The sequence below is a fragment of the Sinohyriopsis cumingii genome, unplaced genomic scaffold (assembly GCF_028554795.1).
Source record: "Sinohyriopsis cumingii isolate HCF-2022 unplaced genomic scaffold, ASM2855479v2 utg000957l, whole genome shotgun sequence".
NCBI lineage: Eukaryota > Metazoa > Mollusca > Bivalvia > Unionida > Unionidae > Sinohyriopsis > Sinohyriopsis cumingii.
In genome coordinates, this window is record NW_028315947.1 from 1 (window position 1) to 21,194 (window position 21,194).

A 21,194-nucleotide genomic window follows, 5' to 3' on the forward strand; every position below is an offset into this window, starting at 1 on the left:
GGTAGACTTGCTGCTATGAATGCTGACTGTTGCAGCGCAAGAAAAAGGATTGTTTTTGCATCATGGAATAACGACTCAGTGTCAGACGTCTCACTTGGTTTTGTTGATGCGAGGTCAATTAGGCAAAGCGCATGCTGCTCGAGACAGCTGACCTCTTGTAAAAGTGTACAATCTTCCTCTTTTGATGCCTGCACAAATGTTTCAGTTGCTTCCTCGTACCGCTTAAGACTTCGAAGGAGTAATCCTTTGTCATACATTGCCATCACATTGGATGGTGCACATGCAATAGACATATCTAGATGACTCATTATTTCCGCCGTTCTGCTATCGTCTGGAAAAGTAAACGCTCGTTTTGGTGAGATGATGAAGTTAAAGGCTTTGTATTTCTCAGGAATGGCTTGTTTGTCTGAACTAATGGTATGAGTGCAATGGTCTGGCTCAAAGAAGCTCGGTTCTCTTTGCAGCCTACCTCTTCTGTAAGGATCTGTAGTTGCTGATGTTTGAGCGTATCGATTTTTATTTCCTTGGTCTGGACACCATCTATCACTAGAGCATGTATATGAAAGTTGGTGCTGTGAGAGTTTCGCTCTTCCTGCACTTTGAGTTTTTCTTGTTGAAGAAACAATTAAGCTTTTCAAGGCCGACCTCAGTGTTATTGCTAAATGGTGGTGAGCAAAAGCAGTTTTCCTAATTTTCAGACTTCTTCTTAGGAGCTTCTCTGACAGCTCGTATTCTTTCCAATATCTAGCATGTTTGCCGAATCTTTCCAGAACATATACGTCATTGTTGCAAATGCTGTATGCTATGTTAAAGAACTCTCTCACCTTTTTGCCCTTGATACTTGCTGGGAGAATGTGAGAGAGCTTCAAATTTGGGTCATTTTGAAGATCAACCGAGTGAGAGATCTCTCCGAGCATCGTCCATCCTCTTGCTCTATATACGTCTGAACTGACATTCTGGATCACGTCAAAGAGAATTTCTGTAGCACGCTTTGCAGAGTTACGATAGTCTAACAGGTGCTCAAAAGAGAAAATGTTATTCATATGGAGCTGTCTTTTCAGCAATAATGCGAGACCAAATTTTGACAGATAGAGATTTTCGCCGTCAATGTCGTTTTCTGTAATAATTTCCTGGAACAGATCAATAGAATATTTGTAACACTTTGGGCCAAAACGAGAATATGCGAAAGCCAGTTCATATTTAGCCATAGCGAGAAGGGGTCTTCTATCTGCTAATAATTTAAGTTCAGCCATTACTTTGTCTGCTTCCCAGTATTGTTTTCTCTCTTCGAACATCCACACCTGATTCGCAAGAGTGATAACATTGCTTTTATTCCTGACTAAAACTTCCTTGGCATATTTCATTGCCTCATTGTGTTCGCCCAGCAGCCAGTGGATAAATGAAATGAAATTATAAGCAGCTTCCCATTCTGCAGCCATTTCAAATCCCGACATCTGCATTTCATGAGATAGTTTGTCTTTTATAGACCTCAATTTATGTTCCTTCTGTCTTTGAGGAACTCTCATGTCTAGAAAGGAGGGAAATGTTTTCATACATTTCGAAAAGCTTTCCCTTGCCATATTTCAGTTAACTGAAAGTAAAAAACATACATCTCAGACATTTGTCTTCATTTTAGAAAGATGAATGGATAAATGTGTAACATTCTAATCAAATTCACCAGGATAGGTAAAAGATAACATAAGGCTAAACGGATGACTAATCCAGACAAGGTGGACAAACTAATCAATGTTTACCTCAAACCAGCATCTTCTTTGCATCGAACCAATTTACTAGCCATAATGAATCAATGTTTATTATTTCGTATCAAAGTAATTGAGTTAATAGGCACTATTTAAAAATCTATTAAAGAATACATTTGCTTGCTACTATATCATCAGTGGTTAAATCTGTACTCATCATTTACCATAGTCGTAGATATTAAATGGAACGATTACCCTAACCAAACTTTGACACGCCATTACTCAACACCTCTAGTCACTATTGTTTGCAAGTATAATTAGCAAATCAAGTTAACAATGGCAAAGTTTATTTAGCAAATAAGAGCCATTCAGTAAGTTAAAGGAACATCAATATGTATTTACACTTAAAACTCTGCTACTGTTAATGAAATTAAGCAACAAAGGCAGGTATTTATATTGAACGAATGGCATGGTACGTGAGAAAAGAGAAGAAAGAGTAGCAATTATAAAGCATGACAGCCAGAAGTTTGTTTGCGAATTATTTTTTTTATTATACAACCATTACCAGAAATATGAAGACACTAAACATAAATTAGGTTGCAAAATATTTGAAGAGAGATAATTTAATATATTAACTGAAATAAAATACTGTAAATTGTCTGAATTACCAGCATCAAGACAATACCATCAAAAAAAAAAGAACAAACATCGTAAGCTTATTGTTTGAATTGAGTGCTGTAAATACTCCCATACCGAAACTATGTGCAGTAATATTGGTAAATCTTTAGGATGGAAACCTAGAACGAAAACGTTTTAAACTTATCATATTTGCCAGCCTATAAGAAGTTACTTTTTGACCAAACAATCATTGTTTTATCTTATACTCCGATTCGATTTATACGTGTGTTTTGTCATTCGAATCGCTGTATAGATATCACATAAGTTTATAATATGGAAAAAAAATTTTCAAAAGGTACAAAAAATAATGTGTAAATTGATATTTTACTTTCGGGAAGGGATCTTATATGAAAAAATATAGGAGAAGGACTTTGGTCAGTATTAAAAGTTAAGGTTCATCAGATGTAATTGCGCTAAAGCAGCAGGTATTAGTAATATACGTTGTTTGTAATACACGTTGTTTAAATTTGAGATATTTTTATTTGGAATTGACAAGATAGAAGATGAATAACTATGACAATGACAGATATTCATCACAATTGTTAATTGCACCCCATGGTCAAATAAAAATGATGTCTCATTAAGAGAGAGAGAGAACAGAGAAGAAGGGAAAGATTGTACGGTAATCTGTATTTTATTATTCACATACTTGATGTCTGTTATCTTACTCGTGTACAAAAGTACAGTACTGTATTCCATTATCAATTAATTCCATTAGGCAAGCAATTCCTTCTAGTTTTATTTATCACTTCCATAGGCCAAAAATTACGAGGCTTAGTAATGGTATATGCATGCTAATTAAATATGCTACAGCTGTAGTCAGGTTTCCTGTTTGAGGTCAAGATTCGGCAGACCAGATCAGATTAGTGAGGCTACCAATAGGGAAATTCGACTACCCATGGGTATTATGAATACGGTACCATATAATGAAAGGAGATGCCTCATGGTTACTCGTGTAAATGTCTCAACCATTGACATATTTTGAACTTGCTGACTGGACTGAAAGCAATTACAGTAATATACAGCATGAGCAAAGATAAAACAAATATTGCCGTCTTAGTACAGGAAGAGTACATGCACTTTAAAAATTGTATTTGTTGGTAATAGAGAGGTCGTTGTACTTGCAAAGAAAATTAGCATGCGAAATGGTCATTCTTGACATTAAACCTAAATGTAGTCTATATGGATTTAACTAGTGTAAACATTTAAATCCTGTAGGACTATGGTATGTATTTTCATAATTTACATTTATAATTTAATTTATTAATGTTTTCTCTCATTTACAAATGCTTCAGCTAAAGAAGGGCAATAACGTAAAAAAAGACAAAAAGAGCTGGAATCTCTATCTATCCCTATCTCTCTCTCATATATAGCCGGCCATGTTTAATTTATATCACGGGGTGCTACAAGAAAAAGCCGTTGAAATAAATATGCATCTCACTATGCATCTCTCTCCCCTACACAATGTTGAGAAAGCATTTTAGCATTAATGACGAAACTGGAAGATATTATAGTCAAAATCCACAAAGCTTCTCGAATGTTCTACTCTTTGTGAGTCAATAAATATTCAGGTTAGCGTAATTGTATGTAGCTAAAAGTACATAATACATTAAAAAATATTTCGTGTGAGACAAATTAGGTACTTTTAGTTACATTTAGTTATCAAGACCGGAACGGTTTCTGGGTTACATATATGAACAAAACAGCGATACTGTGTGGAACAAAGTGAAAAATAAGAAGCCAAGGTGTTGATCTGGCCTGGTCTTATAGTCAGCGTCGACTTATATATGGATAAAAGATGGGAAATTTACCAAATTTTCTCTTTCGACTTATACTTTGCATCGACTTATAGCACGCGAAATACGGGTAGTTCAGGGCCCAGTTTTTATATAGATGATAATAACATTAGATTTTTTTATATTATCGTTCATTGTGTCTTTAGGTTTTGTATTGAACAACACAGCAGTTAATTGAGATTTAAACTAAAGATTAATTAATTAACTCAAAAATTAAAATATATGATTCTAAATAAACCATTGACGAAAGCAAGTTAAGTGTCATTAGTCTCAATCACATAATAAAGTACAATGGAATACTAACTGGTTACAGTAAAGTTTAAGACCAAAATAAATGCTAACATAATTCGTTATATTTGACAATTCTCGAATCATATGTAGCTTATTGTTTGTGACTGTATTCATCCCAGTTCCAATGAGATGCATATGCCATAAAATTGGATTTGGAGTTCATTTGGAATAGTATTTATTGAAATAAATTGTGTACAATTTTTTTCTAGATATACTTATGGCAAAGTTTGTAGAAAAATGGTTCGATATGCGTAGCCCGTGTGAACATTCTGAAAGTGTTATTTCATTAACAGTATTTACTTCATGATCAAAGGTCTGTATATCGACCTTTAAATGTTAACTGAAATAATGTGCTGACACTGTCAACCAACATCTAACGCCAAATATAAATAGGGTGTGCAAGTTGTCTGTCTGAGTACATAAAACTATTTATCACAATGTCAGAAAATATTATCGGTCCTAATTTCTTTTCTCACATGTATTCACCTTATGCTTTCTAAAAAGAGATTGATTATATAATATATAAGCATTTGTTGTGTACTAAATTTTGAATGGGTCTGTCTTGTTGTTTTAATTTAATGCCATTGGTTGGCGCAAGATAGGCCATGCATGGCGGCCAGTATGAAACTGATATGGCAAAATCCCGGGAAAATTCCGGTAAGAATTTATTAATTCAAATTATTCTATTCAAGTGATTTTTCTTCTCTGGAAATACCGAATGCTCTTAAAAATAATATTCTTATACAGAAACATTCATAAGAATTTATAGGGAATTCAAACCTAGAATTATACTGCTGTGCTTCAGCAAAACCTGTTGGCGAATCTGCACTATACATGCTAGTACAGACACATCGTCAATTCCATCATTGGCTTAATTTGAATGTCTACTAAAGTTTATCCAGAGCTTGAACTTATTAGGGCTGGTGTTTGTAATTCTATGATTGTTTTGGAATTTCATTCGCAATACCGTAATTATTTTTTTCAATTTGAACTTTAGTGAAATGAATTATTTGTTGAATTTTACAAAGCTTGTTGCTTTTCACTCTTTTCTATTACTTACTTTAAGAGCATATAGTCGTAACAGAAAACCGAGGGCTCTTCCTTGGGATACGAATTTCTCTAAAATATTTTAGAAACCTTTGTTTTCGAAGTTCAAATTCACGTTGTTTTGAAATTTCATATGTCCCATGTAGTATTTAGAAATCTTTAGTGTAATCAGCGTACTTTTACAATGCCGTCTAAAGTGGAGTTTTATAGTTGAAATCCTACTCAGGAACTGTTAGACTCTTTGTTAAGAAATGAAAGTGGAGAGCCAGATGCCATTACATAGTGATGAAAACAAATGCAATTGGGGAAAGAGCAAAGAGATAAGCAAATGCGATAACAGCTGCAGAGAGAAAGGGAAGAGGAGAAAATAGAATTTAAATTTAGAATAAACGAAATAGCTTGCAAGCGAAAAAAAACTTTTAAAGAAAATTAAGTGGATACATATTCTCCTCCATTTAAAAAAATGCAGAAGTTTTTAAATGTTCACGAGAACATTAGACTTTGTTTTTACAAAGCGCACTTTTTGGCTTAGCTATTGAGATGTGTGCTTCTCTCTCAGTACAATATAGTGCTGACTATGACCTGGTTAAAGAAATTATTTTGAAGAGTTATGAGTTGTTACCTGAGGCTTGTCGACAAATGTTTAGGAACTACCAAAAATAAACTGGACAAACCAATGTTGAATTTGCCAGGGAAAATGAGGAATCTTTTGGTAGGTGGTGCAAAGCCAAGATCGTTGGTCAAGATTACAAACATCTCAGACAACTCATATAAGTGACTTTAAGACTATCTTGATGAACTTTAAAAAATGTTGCTTGTACAGCTGACGAGCGTTCCTTAGCTCATAATTTTCCTTTATCAGTAAGTCTTCCACTCAGCATTCTTCAGTCGGTTAAGTGTAATACGAACACTTCTAAATTTCAAACTGGCCCAACTTTTAGAAAGCGAGTTTCTGATAAGACTGACAGTAATTCTTGATCTCCTGCATCGTGTACCCATTGCGAGAAGAAAGAAATTGAAAAGTGAGCAACATAATCAAGACAGATGATGATTTTATTTCTATGTGTTTCATCTCATGGTCATGTTCTCAAAGTTGTAATTTGTAGGGTCAAACAAACCCCAGTCTAATTTTGTTATGGCGACTAATGAACCATTCATGTTGAAGGTTTTATATTACTCACGGATGATTCGGCCATTCCTATCCCATTTAAAGTTTAAGGGACACAGCAGCTTCTCAGAGTCTTTATGATCAGGTACATTGCCTTTTTCTGAGTAGTCTTCTGCTAATGAGACTGTCCATATTCACGGTAGTGATCACAGTGATCCTCTTTTAACTATTCATTATCTTTATTGCATTAATGGTGACAAACGTTTTATGTATATCCATATTTTTGTAACTTCTGGAACATGATTTATTTAGTTTTTATAATATTTATTGATGGCAGTAATGTGTACAGAATATCGTTAGTTCAGCCTGGCCTTCTTGACAACGTATCGGTTCTTGGAGGACTAGTACATTTTCAGTATTGAAATTTATAGAGAACTGTTCATTTATTCTGGACACTCGTGGACCTTTCTAGGGACTAGTTTGGATTTACTTCATACAACTGTATGTTCCTCTCCTATTTTTCATTAATTACTTTGGCAATTAACTTGTTTGTTAATTTTATTAAAACTCACGTTATTAATTTTATTAAAACTTGTTGGTTTTGTTTATTTCCTGTTCATAAAGTTTGTAACCATAGAGTAGCAGCAAACGACAATCACTTTTCGTCAAATAGGATAAAGATCCTGATATTTCCTACTTGTTCCAGAGGGCTATTAGTGAAGGTGAAGCCACACCATTACCTGTTTCTTATTTTGTAAAAAATGAGGTACTTATGAGAAAATGGATACCACCTGAAAGACCTGGTAGTGACAAGTAGCCGATGAACTATTAAATTGTGTTTCCATAATTATACAAACAGAACATTCTTAGCTTAGCCACACAGTTTATTTGGCTGGTCATTTATGGACCAATATAACGTTTACAAAAAATTTAATCACTTTTATTGGCCAGTCAGCAGTAATGTTGGTAGATACTGTAGATCCAGTCATACTTGCCAAGTGGTAGGAAAGCCCATTGAGAATATACCTAAAGCTCATCTGCAACCTATTCCTGCATTTGACGAACCATTTAGCAGGTAGATTGTGTCGGTCCCATACCTAAGACCAAGTCAGGAAGCCAATACTTGTTGACCATGATGTGTGCGTCTACAAGATTACAGAAAACGACTCCTTTTGATGACTATTAAAACTAAAACAATTGCAAAAGCTTTGGTAAAGTGTTTTAATCAATATGATCTTCCCAAATCTGTCCAATCTGATCAAGGGTCAATTTTTATGTCTGAACGATTCCAGCAAGCTATGCATGAATCAGGCATACAACAATTCAAGTGTTCTGCATTCCACCCTGCAAGCAAAGGTTTTCATCAAACCTTTAAAAAAAATTCGGCCATATTGTTTTGTACTGGAAACAATTGACACAAAGGTGTTCATTTACTGCTGAATAGTTTTAGGGAATCAGTTAAAAAATTATTGAATTCAGTCCCTTTGAACTAGCTTTTGGACATACTGTCCACGGACCTGTTAAAATAGAGACATGTTTCTAATGAAGATAGAGAAATTAATCTTATCTATGATGTTTCTAATTATAACTGTAATAACACACTGCTAATTATCAGCAAAATTTTATTTTGCAAACATAAAGAACTTTCTATTCAAATGATTTTTTTCTCTAGAAAAACAGAGTGCTCTTAAAAATTTCCTTGCACAGAGACATTCACTGGCATTTATAGTGAACATAAACAATGGAATTATATTACCGTCTGTCAAAAATAGATGGATGGCACATCATCAATTTACAGGCTACCACAGATACATCAACATCTTCAGCATTGGAATTAACTTGGATTTCTACTAAAGTTTATTCATAACTTGAAATTGTTAGGACTTGTGTATATATTAATATTAATTTTGGGGTATTTCAATCGTAATACCGTTTTTTTTTTTACTTTGTGACTAGGTAAATAAATATTTTGTTGAATTATCAAAACTTTCTGTTTTTCATTCTTTCCTGTTAATTACTTTAAAATCGTTAATCTCGTACAGTTGATAAATGGATAAGTTAGAGGTTTCAAAGATTTACCAATTACTTACGTTCATATGTTAAGTACAGTGGAATAAATATCGTTAATATGTTCTAGTTAGTTAGGATTAGGCCAGTGGATAAAGCAGCAGATGAACAAACAAGTGCAATTCAAATATTGTGCAACGAATGAAATGTGAAAAATCGTAGCTAACGTTTAATTGGTTTAAGTCATCCAGTCAACTCAAGCTATGATACTACTAAGCAATTTGTAAATAAACGTATTGGTACTCAAACGCTAATGACATGGGGGATTGTAATTTTAAAGATATCTAAACATATATAGAACAAATAGACACACCATTATCTTTTATTAAAAATATGAGCTTTGAAAGAGTTTCTCATATTAGTATTTTCAAAAATTGGATTAATGTCAAAGAGATACAAAAGTTAGATACACAGGAGCTGTGCACATATATTTTGAATACTTTAGCTAATTCGCATTGCAAATTGTACGAGAAAGTGAAGACAAATATAAAGCAGTCAGCACTATTTATTATTATCTAAAGACTTGAAAAACGCATAGGTAGATGCATTATAGAGCGACATATAACAAATAAAGCAACATGAGGACGACTACTACTTTATACTTGAACAGTAACACAATGACGTACGCGACTAAGTCATACAGAATAATTAAGAAATTATGAATTTGATGAATTATTGTACAACCTGTATTGATAACTGGAACTTATTTTCTTAAACCTGATGAAAAATATTGCCATGGTGGAACTAAATTTACTAAATTTCTCTTAATTTCCCAAAAGTAAAATAATCATTTAAAGGTCACAGGAACTCCAAAGGTGCAATATCCAAGTTCAAATGGGTCTCCGAATGACAATACTTTTCACTAGTAATTTATTTTACCACGAGCTTTCTGAGAAGTCAAATCTTCTCAGTTTTTAGTTGGCTATGGCCATGTTTGATCAATGGTTAGCGGCATGTACATATGCGAAACCGATGAACCTAGAATGCCCTTGCTTTAGTAAAAGTTTTTTTTGTTAGAGCGAATGCGTTATTAGATTGTTATTCTACTTTTAACGACAAAGGCAGTATTTTGCATGATGAACACAAATTTAAAACATTTTGATGGAAAGAAAATCTCATTTACATTTAAATAAAATAGTTTTTAAAAAGCGGTGCATCATCTTTTTTCTGCTTTAGTTCAAGAGCTTCCTGCAGGTTCGTGTATGACCCAAACAGAAGCATGGGGGTATTTTCTCCTAGACATGATTCAATTACTCGATTGGTATAGTTAGAACAGCAGACATAATTTATCAGGTACATTAAAGAAATCAATAGTCCTGCGACACAGTAGTTTTGCATTGTCCAGGTCTGTCAAGCAAAATGAAAGTTATAGACAATAAAATACTATTTTAAAAATTGCGAAAGATAATATTTTCCTAATCTGGACAGTCTTGCCTTATGAATTATATATGCATTTGGTATCCAATTACAGCGATTTAAACTACCATTGCTCTATTTCATTCAAATGCATTTGAACAGATTTCAGAATCCTTTGTGCCACAATGAGAAGACAATATCTGGATAATGTTGTGGGAGAATTCACTTCTGAGTTATGGTAGAGGAAAGATTTTTAAAATATTATATCACTGAACTTCTATTTGCTACAATGTAACTTAAAGTCTTGAAACGGAGCTTGATTTATATGTTAGTGAGGGATATTGCTAACCGCGAAAGTGGTTACGGCAGGAGTAGCAATCATAAAAATAACGAAATATTATTGGGAAGCGATATTTTGCACGAAAACGGTGGTATATGTTAAGTAATTGAGTAGGCATTTTACTAATAAAAGCTAATAAGAATTGTCCATGTCAAGCAGCAAAGCTATGCATGAAACAGGGAAAGATGAGACTCGAATTGATCAGTATTGCTAGACTCAAAGTATGTTGGATCTGAAGACACAAACTCCGACTACATTACCCTTATTTCGATATACTCAGAGAACGCACATATTCAATAAGTCACAGTTTTAGTTAATAATTTTCTCTGTGCTACAAATAACAAACGTGTTAATCAACATTATTTGTTATGGTATTACACCGGCAGTTAATAGTCGCCTAGAAAACTCAACGACTTTCATATAATGTGTTTACGTGATTCGGATCATACTCTGCTCTCACATAAGCAAGCAATCAAATAAACGATAACACTGTACGCTGCTTAAAATATTATTGACTTAGAGTGCATTTGAACCGCTTCAATTGATGGCAGCTTCTAGCATGTTCATACGAGTGATTTAATGTGTATTATATCGTGTTAAGTTTTAAATAATTGCGTCATTAAATGTGTTGCATCTGTTGTAATGCTACATTCATTAGAGATCACTACTTGACACGTCGCGGAAATACATAGATACAATTTCACCTTGGAAACTTGAATCTATGTTCTATGGGACTTAATTGTGCCACAAACACTATGATTTGAAATCTACAAAATGACGTGTTAGCCATATACTAATATGATGTACAATAAGTGGTTAACTATTATTCTTATTCTAAAAACTAAGCTAAGCTTGCCAGTAATCAGCATTTACCAGAAACGCATTTGTTTTTGATTACTATGAAACCTAAACTAACTATATCACTTCAGTTGTTGTAATTACACTAATGACCCGCTTTTCTCGGCGTAAAACATCCTTTCGCTCTATACCTTAGAAACTCAAATCATTCGATCACATATTGTATCTATAGCCCTCGAGTTTTCAACTAAATTTAATTGATTTTTTCTTGGGGCCGACATGAAGGACTTAAGACCTGTAGATTCGCACAGATTCAGTAGCATTATCTTTATTCTGAAATGTAAACCTCTACCGGAGTTGATAGATTACCAGCATCAACTAACAGTAGAAAGTATATTGTCTTTAGTCTGATTACCAGCATAAACTAACAGTAGAAAGTATATTGTCGAGTGTATCGAGTTTTACCCTGTGGGATGTGAGCTCAATGACGAATTCTTATGATCATCTTGAAACAATTAAGGAAAGTGGTTTATATAATGAATTTTGATCTTGTGTTTAAATATTTATTTATTTGTCTTTATCTTTTATGTGATGTGCATTTTTCGTAAGTTAGCTTCTTTAGATATTAACGTTTTCGTTTAGTACCTAATGGTTATGTTGATATGGATGTTTTATCATCCTAGATTTGTAAGTTTTTATATATAAATATTTTGAACTGCTTCTATAACAGGACACTATATAGACATTTTATCTCTTTCAAAACTCGAGAATTGGTGCTAGCATGAGTACCTTCACGAAAAAGAAGGATCTCGCTAATTGAGGTGGCTAAGTCATCATCGATTACAGTTTCTGGACATATTAAACAACCGAAATATTATCAACTAAAGAAACATTTGAAGATTCAATCTATTTTATAAATGCAAAATAGAGAAAGTAAAACAAAGAAAATAAAAACAATCTTGAGGAGTGACTGGTCTTAAAATTCCAGCAAACTGTATCTACTATGCATTTGTATGAATAAAATAATACTTGTATATAGATACAAATGCAAATATATGCTATAGATGGGAAAATATTAATGAACATAAGTGTTTCGCAGCGGAAGTGTTAATATGGCCAATGACACCAGTAACCACACAGAGCAGACTAATGCTACAAACAATTATTATATTGAACATTTGCTTGGTCATTCTAATGTCTTTGTAATGTTGCTAATACCTTTCTCTTTCAGTTACTCATCAAAACATAGAGTAGAATATATAGGAGTACAAACACGTTCCAATAACAACTTAAAATAGTGCAACTTCGTCAACTAGCAATTCATGTGAAATGTTTTCTGTTAAAACATTAATTACACAGGCAGCCTAAAAGAAAGGTGCAGCCTGCGATAGTATGAAATTGGAACGAAGGATAAGCATTAAAATTTAAAATCGGAAATATATTGTCAATAGCTATATGCCTTGTGTCCGATGTAAAATTGATGACTTTTGTGTTTTGTTTCTTATAGAAACGGCTGATGAAATTACTGTGCAAATAATATACACTTTTGAAGCGGAGTTTGTTTGTTCAGGCTAGCCATTGTTTCTCTTTTCTTTCAACTTTCTGTTTCAGAAATGCTCTCTTTATTGCATACTTTTAGCAAACACGTGTATTTGATAGTGGATCATTATTATTACTGCACATTGTTTAAGCTCTGAATCACGGTTACCGTTTCATAAGTTTTGACGCGTGGTGTGATTGATACGATAGGTTGACCTTTGTCATCTAGCATTACCAAAACAACGTAATAAAATGAATAGAAGTTTCCTGATCTTGGTGAGCATGGTGTCGTAAGCATATTATGTGTTCTGCTACCAATTCACATGCATAATGTATCATGCGGGTGTCGAATTTTCCCCAATAATGGATCTTCAAGGTAATTATAGAGACCAACAAGTCCAAATGATATGGATAATGAGCAACTTTTTCAAAAGGACCTTTAGCCTCATTCCGTGTAGATTTCACCACTCAGTGTGGAGTCGAGTGGAGCGTTTTGAATAAAATGTACATTAGTAATTTCGTATGAAAGGTAATGAGACACATATTATGATACGTCTTAATGCCGACGTCGTTGAATTTTGTATATAACATGTAACGTAATCCTTTGTAAAATAATTTCATCCTTTGCTGACAAATTTTTTTATGACATCTTTGTGCCTACGATTTTAAAATTTCTGGATTTCGGATGCTTCTAGTTGTAACGTAAAATGTACACGACAACGTATTGAAAAGGGACAAATTCAATGACGTTTAGTCGAACAAATATTACTGACTTTTCTTTTGTTAACGAGATTACCGTAAAATGAATTACCAACATGACATCCGATAGCAGTGTAACAATAACGTTTATATCATCTTGTATACAAAATGTATACAAAATGTGTGGCTGTCTGATACCGGATCGTGTTCCTAATGTAAATGACTCACTGAATACTTACCCTAGCTACGTTAACAGAGCATGGAATTTTAGTATGGACCGATTCATTATAAATTTAGGTCATTAGAATTCAACAGTAACCCTGATGAACGTTGCTATACCTGCAACATGCAACATTATCATTACTCTACTAATCTTGTTGTTATGACTTTCGTTACGTATGTATGTATGTATATATGTATGTATGTATGTATGTATGTATGTATGTATGTATGTATGTATGTATGTATGTATGTATGTATGTATGTTTTTATAATTGATCAAAATAATAATCAAGACTAGCAGAGGAAATTTAATGAAACATAGGTGAACAAGCTTTGTATACATTGGAATCAGGAGTCTCCATGCTAACTGATATAAATATGAAGTGTGTGGATATGTTTCATTTATGTCTTTATGAGTCATTTGTACATAAACCACACTACTCAGGTAAGTCGTTTTGCAGTCAGATTAATTCCTATCTATGTAGGTAGAATTCACACACGAATCTTGCTCGTTGAAAATGATTTTTGCGTAGTAAAATAAACGTATACTTCTTAATATGCCTTATTTACGTATGCAAAATATAAAATATATTTATACACATCTGGAAAAAACAGCACAGATATGAAAATAATTTTTAATTTGTAAGAACAAAATTAACAATGAAAGAAAGATCTTCGCTTCTGTGGAAAAGACTTTTTTCCCATTCCTGAGATATAGTTGATTTCTGGCAGATGCGAAAGCATTTTTATGCGATTGTTTACTTAATTTTCTCGCATATCTGATTGTTGGTCTATATGTAAAAAAAATAGTTATTATATATATCAAACATACAAACAATTAAATTAAAAAATCTAGGCAATTGAATTTATATATAGATTCTAATGTTGTAATTCTCATTTATTACATCCGAGATAGATCATAAATGTTTAAACATCTTGACACTAATCAGACGTTCGCAAAAGAAGATGAAATCAAAGACGTGGACACAACCAAGTTGCAATACTTTATCCATAATTCAATGAATGTAAACTTCAAGAAGAAAATTGGTCAGATTTTTCGAAACAAGCACATGAGTGATTAAACCATATCATCGAAAATCAATCAATCAATCAATCAATCTAAGTCAACTTTGTTTTGCTGTTTTCAGGAAAGCATTTGACAGGAACAATATAATTTTCTTGGAATAACATGTGCAAGCATATATTGCATTCATCCTCAACAACTCTTTTCAGAAACAATGTTTGACTTATCGTAAATTAAGCGATTCAAATGAAGACATCCTCACACTGATTTAATGATTATTCCCATTGATATATCCATTTTATTTAAGAAGTTGATTTTAGTAATTCACACATATAACTCAAATTGAAAAGGTTTATCTAAATGCATGTGCAAATAACCTGGTCCAACGTTCATGCTAGTAGAACTTTTTATCCAACTTTGCTAATTTTGGACTTTGGACTTTTAGGACTTTGGATTGAATTCTTCTGTTGAAATCCTTTTATACAGTAGGATATATAAAACTGATTTAATTGTACATAAATAAAATTTAATAGGCATGTTTGTGTGCTATTATTTCCAGGTATCTATGTTACATGAATTCCTACCATCAAATTTAATTGTTTTTTTTACAAATATTCTAATCTTGTGGAGATTCAGAATGTCAATAATTTAGGATTTAAATTTACAAACAAAGTCGAAATCGTATTATTCATTTCTGAATATTTAGTAGGACAACGATGTTAGCATGCAGATTGTATTATCTTCGTTTATTTCATTTATGACGAAACTACAACAATATTTACAGTTAAGCTGTAATTAACCTATCATAAAAAAGTTCGCGTTGTCCTTAGTGTAGAATTTGCTTATAAATCAGCAACGGTAATATTCAACCCACTACGAAACAATTATTATGTTGTAGTTGTAAAATGCTTGTGATTGCCTTCTTTATGTTTAGATGTGGATCAGGTATCTTTAGTAATGATCAATGTGGACGTATGCAGACGGATAAAGGTAGTACAGTTATATAAGAGTACCGTTTATGTTCAGTTGATCTGCACCTCTAGTTATTATTAAAATTGCATAAACTACCCAAAATGTCTTTGTGTAAGATCGGCAAAAGGCTTAGGACTTAGAACCTCAAAATATAATTGCAATAGACCTACATTAAAGTATGATTTCATGAGCAAGGTTGTTTGATTGGACAGTCACAAATCTTAAAATACAATAGACAAATAAACATCATATAATAATAAAATGTCAACGATTTTCTTCGTATAATTCAAACATTGCTGCATAGCTTCACTATTTGAATCGCGCTACAACCTCGAACATAGATACTGTTGGCAAATGTATGTTACCAATACCCTAGAAGACAGAGCACAGGAAAGTGCAAATAACCTAATCTATTCCTTGACCTGGATCAATACCACTCAACAGGTAATCCGCAGAACTTGGTGTACCAAATGCATCTATGGAATAGTATAATCTCACTTATATACATACACAGAGGCAGTTCTTCCATATTTGTGTCATATCATATCCTATATCCTCATAAATATATATATATATATATATATATATATATATATATATATATATATATATATATATATATATATATATATATATATATATATATATTACACATATTTAAACATATATCCCTCATTAATTTTATGTGTACAAATATATCTCAGCTCTATATGTGCAATGACATTTGTCTCATATATATGTGCATTGACGCATTTACCCTATCTTTTTGCAATAATACATCCCTGATATATACGTTTAATGACACCATCCTACATATATTTGAGAAATGGTGTATACATGATATATCTCTGTAGGAATATATTCTTCATATCTTGGTGCAATACACTATCTTTCTATACATATACAATTATACAGATATCCTATATCCTTACAATGCTAAATAATATAGTGTTCTCCCTTCTCAGATTAGAAACTAACTATATGTCTGCTCCACGTCAATATAGAGAGTACACATATCACCTGTATATAATAGATGCTGGCATCCTGCTTTGAGCCTTCTGATGACTTGTTAAAACCCTGAACCAGTTTGCTTATGCTGATTGACACTTTAACCATTAAGCCTACCAGAGTACAAAATCGTGAGGAAAACAGTCACTAATCATGACATCACAGTTAATAACTTGCAAATGGGAATTTCGATTCTTTACAAAAGAGCAGCTCAATGTAGTGGTTCAAAACTTCTTCAATCATCTCAAGGACGTGATTATCATCTGATGCTGGATAAGAAACAAATTATCTCTCTGAACCCCAATTCATGATATAAAATGTAATTTAGTAGCTTTTGGAACTATGCGAGTGAATTATCGTTGCGTAAACATAAGGGAAATCTATTTCACTATCACTCTCACCAAATATGTATGTCAAATGTTAAAGGATAAGATGAACCTGACTCTTCTTTTGAGAACTAATCATCCTCATGACAGACCAGAGTCCGTGCCAACTGTAGAAATATTGGTAACACAATACGTCAAAATCGCAATAACTTGGATCGCAAAGGGAATGAGTAAATCAGTTTGAGAGATCAATACTAACAGTGACGAATAGAGAAGAATATATTCTACCGAAAGCCTATCAGCCTTGCCAGTGACGGATGGAGAAGAAGGTATCCGTCTGGAAGGCTATTAGCATAAATGGACACTATATGCGGATCCGAGCATCCTGAAGAGACCTCCGTTCACATATAGATGAAACATGTTCATAGACCCTAATACAATGAAATACAGCTTGATAAAAAATATATCTAATCCTGAAAACTGCGTTTTGATGTCATTGTCAAAAAGAGTACATCAGATATTAAATGATAAACCCACCCTGTGACCGTTTCTTTGATAATAATCTTCGCTACGAGCAAAACAACTGATCTTTCTATGATAGGACACAATTTCTCGAAAGTATTTGCGGGGTTACAAAATTAAAAGCCTGGATAAGGAATCTAGCCAGTAACTTGCTTTATTCCTTCTTCGGTCCTTGACCTCAAGATTGGGACATGACACGATTGCACGAGATATTGTCGAGGCAGCATATATAACACTATGCATGTTTTATAACTTTTCTTTGCTTCCTTATTACCCCTAGTTGTAGTTTGTAGCATTCAAAATCAAAATTGAAACAAATCGGTGAATATTGGACTCAGGACTATTCAATCAAAACTATTAAAGTGTTTCATCTATGTGAGCTGGCACCATACAATTGATATCTGACTTGGGAAAGTTATTATAGGATCAGCCAAGATATATGAGGTTGTCCTGTATCAGGAGGTTCAAATATATGAACATACAAAGAGCGTCTAATTCCCAAAGATGTGAGTTATGTTCGGAACACTGACGGGAAAGGTTTTCATTCAAATTACCTTTCCTATTTCGAAACATGCAGTAAGAAAGACTCAATCCCTTTTCAACAGTTCAATTATATAACGTTTTGTAGTATGAATGTAAGATCTTAAGACTGTACTAGAAGGAGAAAATAGTTCTGATGAAATTCAACAATAATAGAAAGTAATGTAACCTAGTTATCCAGTTTTAAACCAAATAGAAGAATATTCGATAAGTCATGTAATACCTGCAGGAACGCGTCTATCAAGGCAAGGTGCTTATTTAACCACATCTACATCATGCAATCTTAGGTTCCATAGAATATTCATAGATCTGGACATTGCCACAGATATGGAAATTACGAAGTACGGGAAAGATCATATTGTCCTTATTGAATCAATCTATAGGATATTCATTACACGCAAGTTTACACTTAGACATATATATATATATTAACTACATTCATACTAGCCCCAAATAGGCATCGGAAAGAGTATTTGTTTTAGGAAAAATTGAAGTCATTCTTTGTAATTTGTTAAATTGAGTTGTGTCGAAAATATAGTTATATTCGCAAAATTGCTAGCTTATTTACAAGTATGTGTGTTTGGGACCTATAGACATATTTCGAGAAAGATAATAATAAAAAAAATCATTTCCACAATTATTTGTTATTTTATATAACTCAAATTTGATCATACTGTTGAGCTGGCACTGAAATTTCAAGATTATTTCTCTGCTGATTTTCTATTTTAATAATGATAAAAAATGCAACTTGGTTTGAATTCATGGAAAGTGTATCTAATCATTATTCTCCTGCCAGGCCTCAAATCTCTTACCCCACACTGTTGATTAATTCCCTCACCCCACCGCACTCGTATAAATGTACACTAAACGATGTACAACTTAAAAGCATAATAAATGGAACATTCCGAAAAGGCTATTTATTACACCCAAAGGCATATATTATAGCTGAAAACCCGATCATATTATATCGGCTTCAGATCAGTTGGAGTATTCAAACTGACACAAAATATGCAACAAACCGGCGGTCTGCGTATCGTTTACCCATGACAAGGCAACGATGCATAACAAAGGTGGTCATGTACACATTAAGCGCACATGAAACTTGACTGAGTGCCTTGAAAACGAAACTATATAATTTCCTGAAAATTGGAAACCCAGCTTTCGTTTTACATTAGAAAGAAATGACAGGTTGCCCCACATTGACTTTTAACATTAGCAATATTTTCTTTTTAAGGATTTGTGAAATTACATAGGTTTGCAAAATGAAGGAATGATATAAATATGAAGATTATCTATTTTCAAATGCATTTCGTAAAAGATTTCGTTTCCATAAGAAATAATAGACGAGATAAAGGTGATGTGCTGTCACAACCATATCTTTTATCATTGCACGTATGAGCCATTTACGACAATGTCTCCTCCCTATACTGTAGTTATTTAACATTATTAAAGATAGGCTAACTTAACATTGTCATACTAAATACAGCATCAAAATCTATTCTACAAACCTGTTTTTCACGTTCGGTTTGAATCAGAAGTGCTCTTGTATATGCGTCAAATGTGAAATATGTGTACTGATTTCATTCGTCAGATCATAAACCTTCCTGGTTAATCAATGTTACAATCCAAGGCGAAGCAGCTGTTGGCAGATAGGGTTGAACAAGTATGACACGTTAACTCGTAAATCCACTTCAACTAATTTCTGATAAGTTAATTACCATATCCTATTTAGTTAAATGTTCACTTTAGAATTATAGTTATAAAATCAGGCTTAAAGCAAATTAAATGAACATGAATAGGCCAGTTATTTTGACTTCATATCATTACCATATACCCGGAATATCAAACACATATTAGAACACTAGTAGTAGTGCAAATACATCTATTATATCCATCTATCACCCTTTATAATCACCCGACTATTTGGGTAGATTTCTATTTGAAAAAAGGTTCCTTTGTTTATCTACATCCACTTGACCTGAAACTAAAACAGCTACCAATCAGATATTTGTATAAGCTAATAGTCTCTTAAAACCGCGTAATCTAGGTCTTCAGGTTTGTCTACCAATCTTTCATTATACTGTTCTAGTAAAACTGTACATGTCTGGGATATTGGTATAATTAGCTTCGATGATCTGCAATAGGGTCAGAAATGAGTTTTATTAAATGTGCCCATTGAATAGCAAAATTATTACTTAACTGGGGCCCGAGTGGCTGAGTGGTCTAAAGCGCTCTACGTTATAGATCAGTGCCATCTCACCTCTGTCTACGTGGGTTCTAGTCTCGAATTCGGTCAATGTGGGTATGTGAGAAAGCTTGCCAGTAGCTTCTCGAGAGTCGTTGGTTCTTTCCGTGGATTACCCGGGATCTTACTCCACCATTAATACTGGCCGCCATGTATAGCCTATTGTGTGCTGAAAAATGGCGTTAAACCCTATAACAACAACTTTACTCAATTATCTTGTAGGGTTATTACTTTTGATACAATTATTTTCGACATCTTTTGCTTCACTTGCTATAAAAATGATGAACATAAATTAATTATACTATAACACTTCACAATTCCCTTGTCCTTTGTGCAGAATATCAGTATATTTCTATTCCATTGTCTCTATAATATCCAATCGCTTACTCTGCTTGTATTGGTGGTGTTTATGTTTAACTGGTGTGAAAGGATAGTGTTTTTTCTTTTACGCCAGAGAGAGAGAGAGAGAGAGAGAGAAGCACATATATATATAGATAGACATACAAATAAAACAACATGCATTCGTGCTTGTGCTTGGTCACAAAGCAAGACCATTTTCTAGGTTTACCACAGTCGTTAAGGAAGAAATTTACATCTGACTAGTTCGGGTTCGAAGATATGATTGTTATTCACGGTGAGTGTTTTATCTGTTTCCAGTGGAGTATTTACTATAAGGAAACTAAAACTGGTTTAATCTTACCTTGTGAGTTTATGTTGTACAGCACAACTGCGAGTATCATGCTTTTGTTTGTTTCTTGCTGTCGTTTTTTGTTTCTATTTTTACTCATCACTCAAATATATTTACAATATATGTATATATTCTACGCCGGCGTATCATTGTTCTGTACAAGCTGAGGAGTATTATACCCATTTTCAGTTGTACATTTAAGGGCCTTACCCTATAAGCCAAATATGA

The 21,194-nt window shown here is 33.3% G+C and overlaps 1 protein-coding gene across 1 annotated transcript; it reads right to left on the bottom strand.

Annotated features, from left to right (window-relative positions):
* Nucleotides 1-27: 27 nt before the first annotated feature.
* Nucleotides 28-19,631, bottom strand: LOC149772937 (uncharacterized; the record flags this gene model as incomplete). Its single annotated transcript, XM_089947054.1, has 2 exons — nt 19,542-19,631; nt 28-1,591 (listed from the first exon to the last, which is right to left on the bottom strand). A coding segment is annotated over exon 2 (1,553 nt), but the record flags the coding sequence as incomplete, so codon positions are not given.
* Between the last annotated feature and the right edge of the window lie 1,563 nt (nt 19,632-21,194).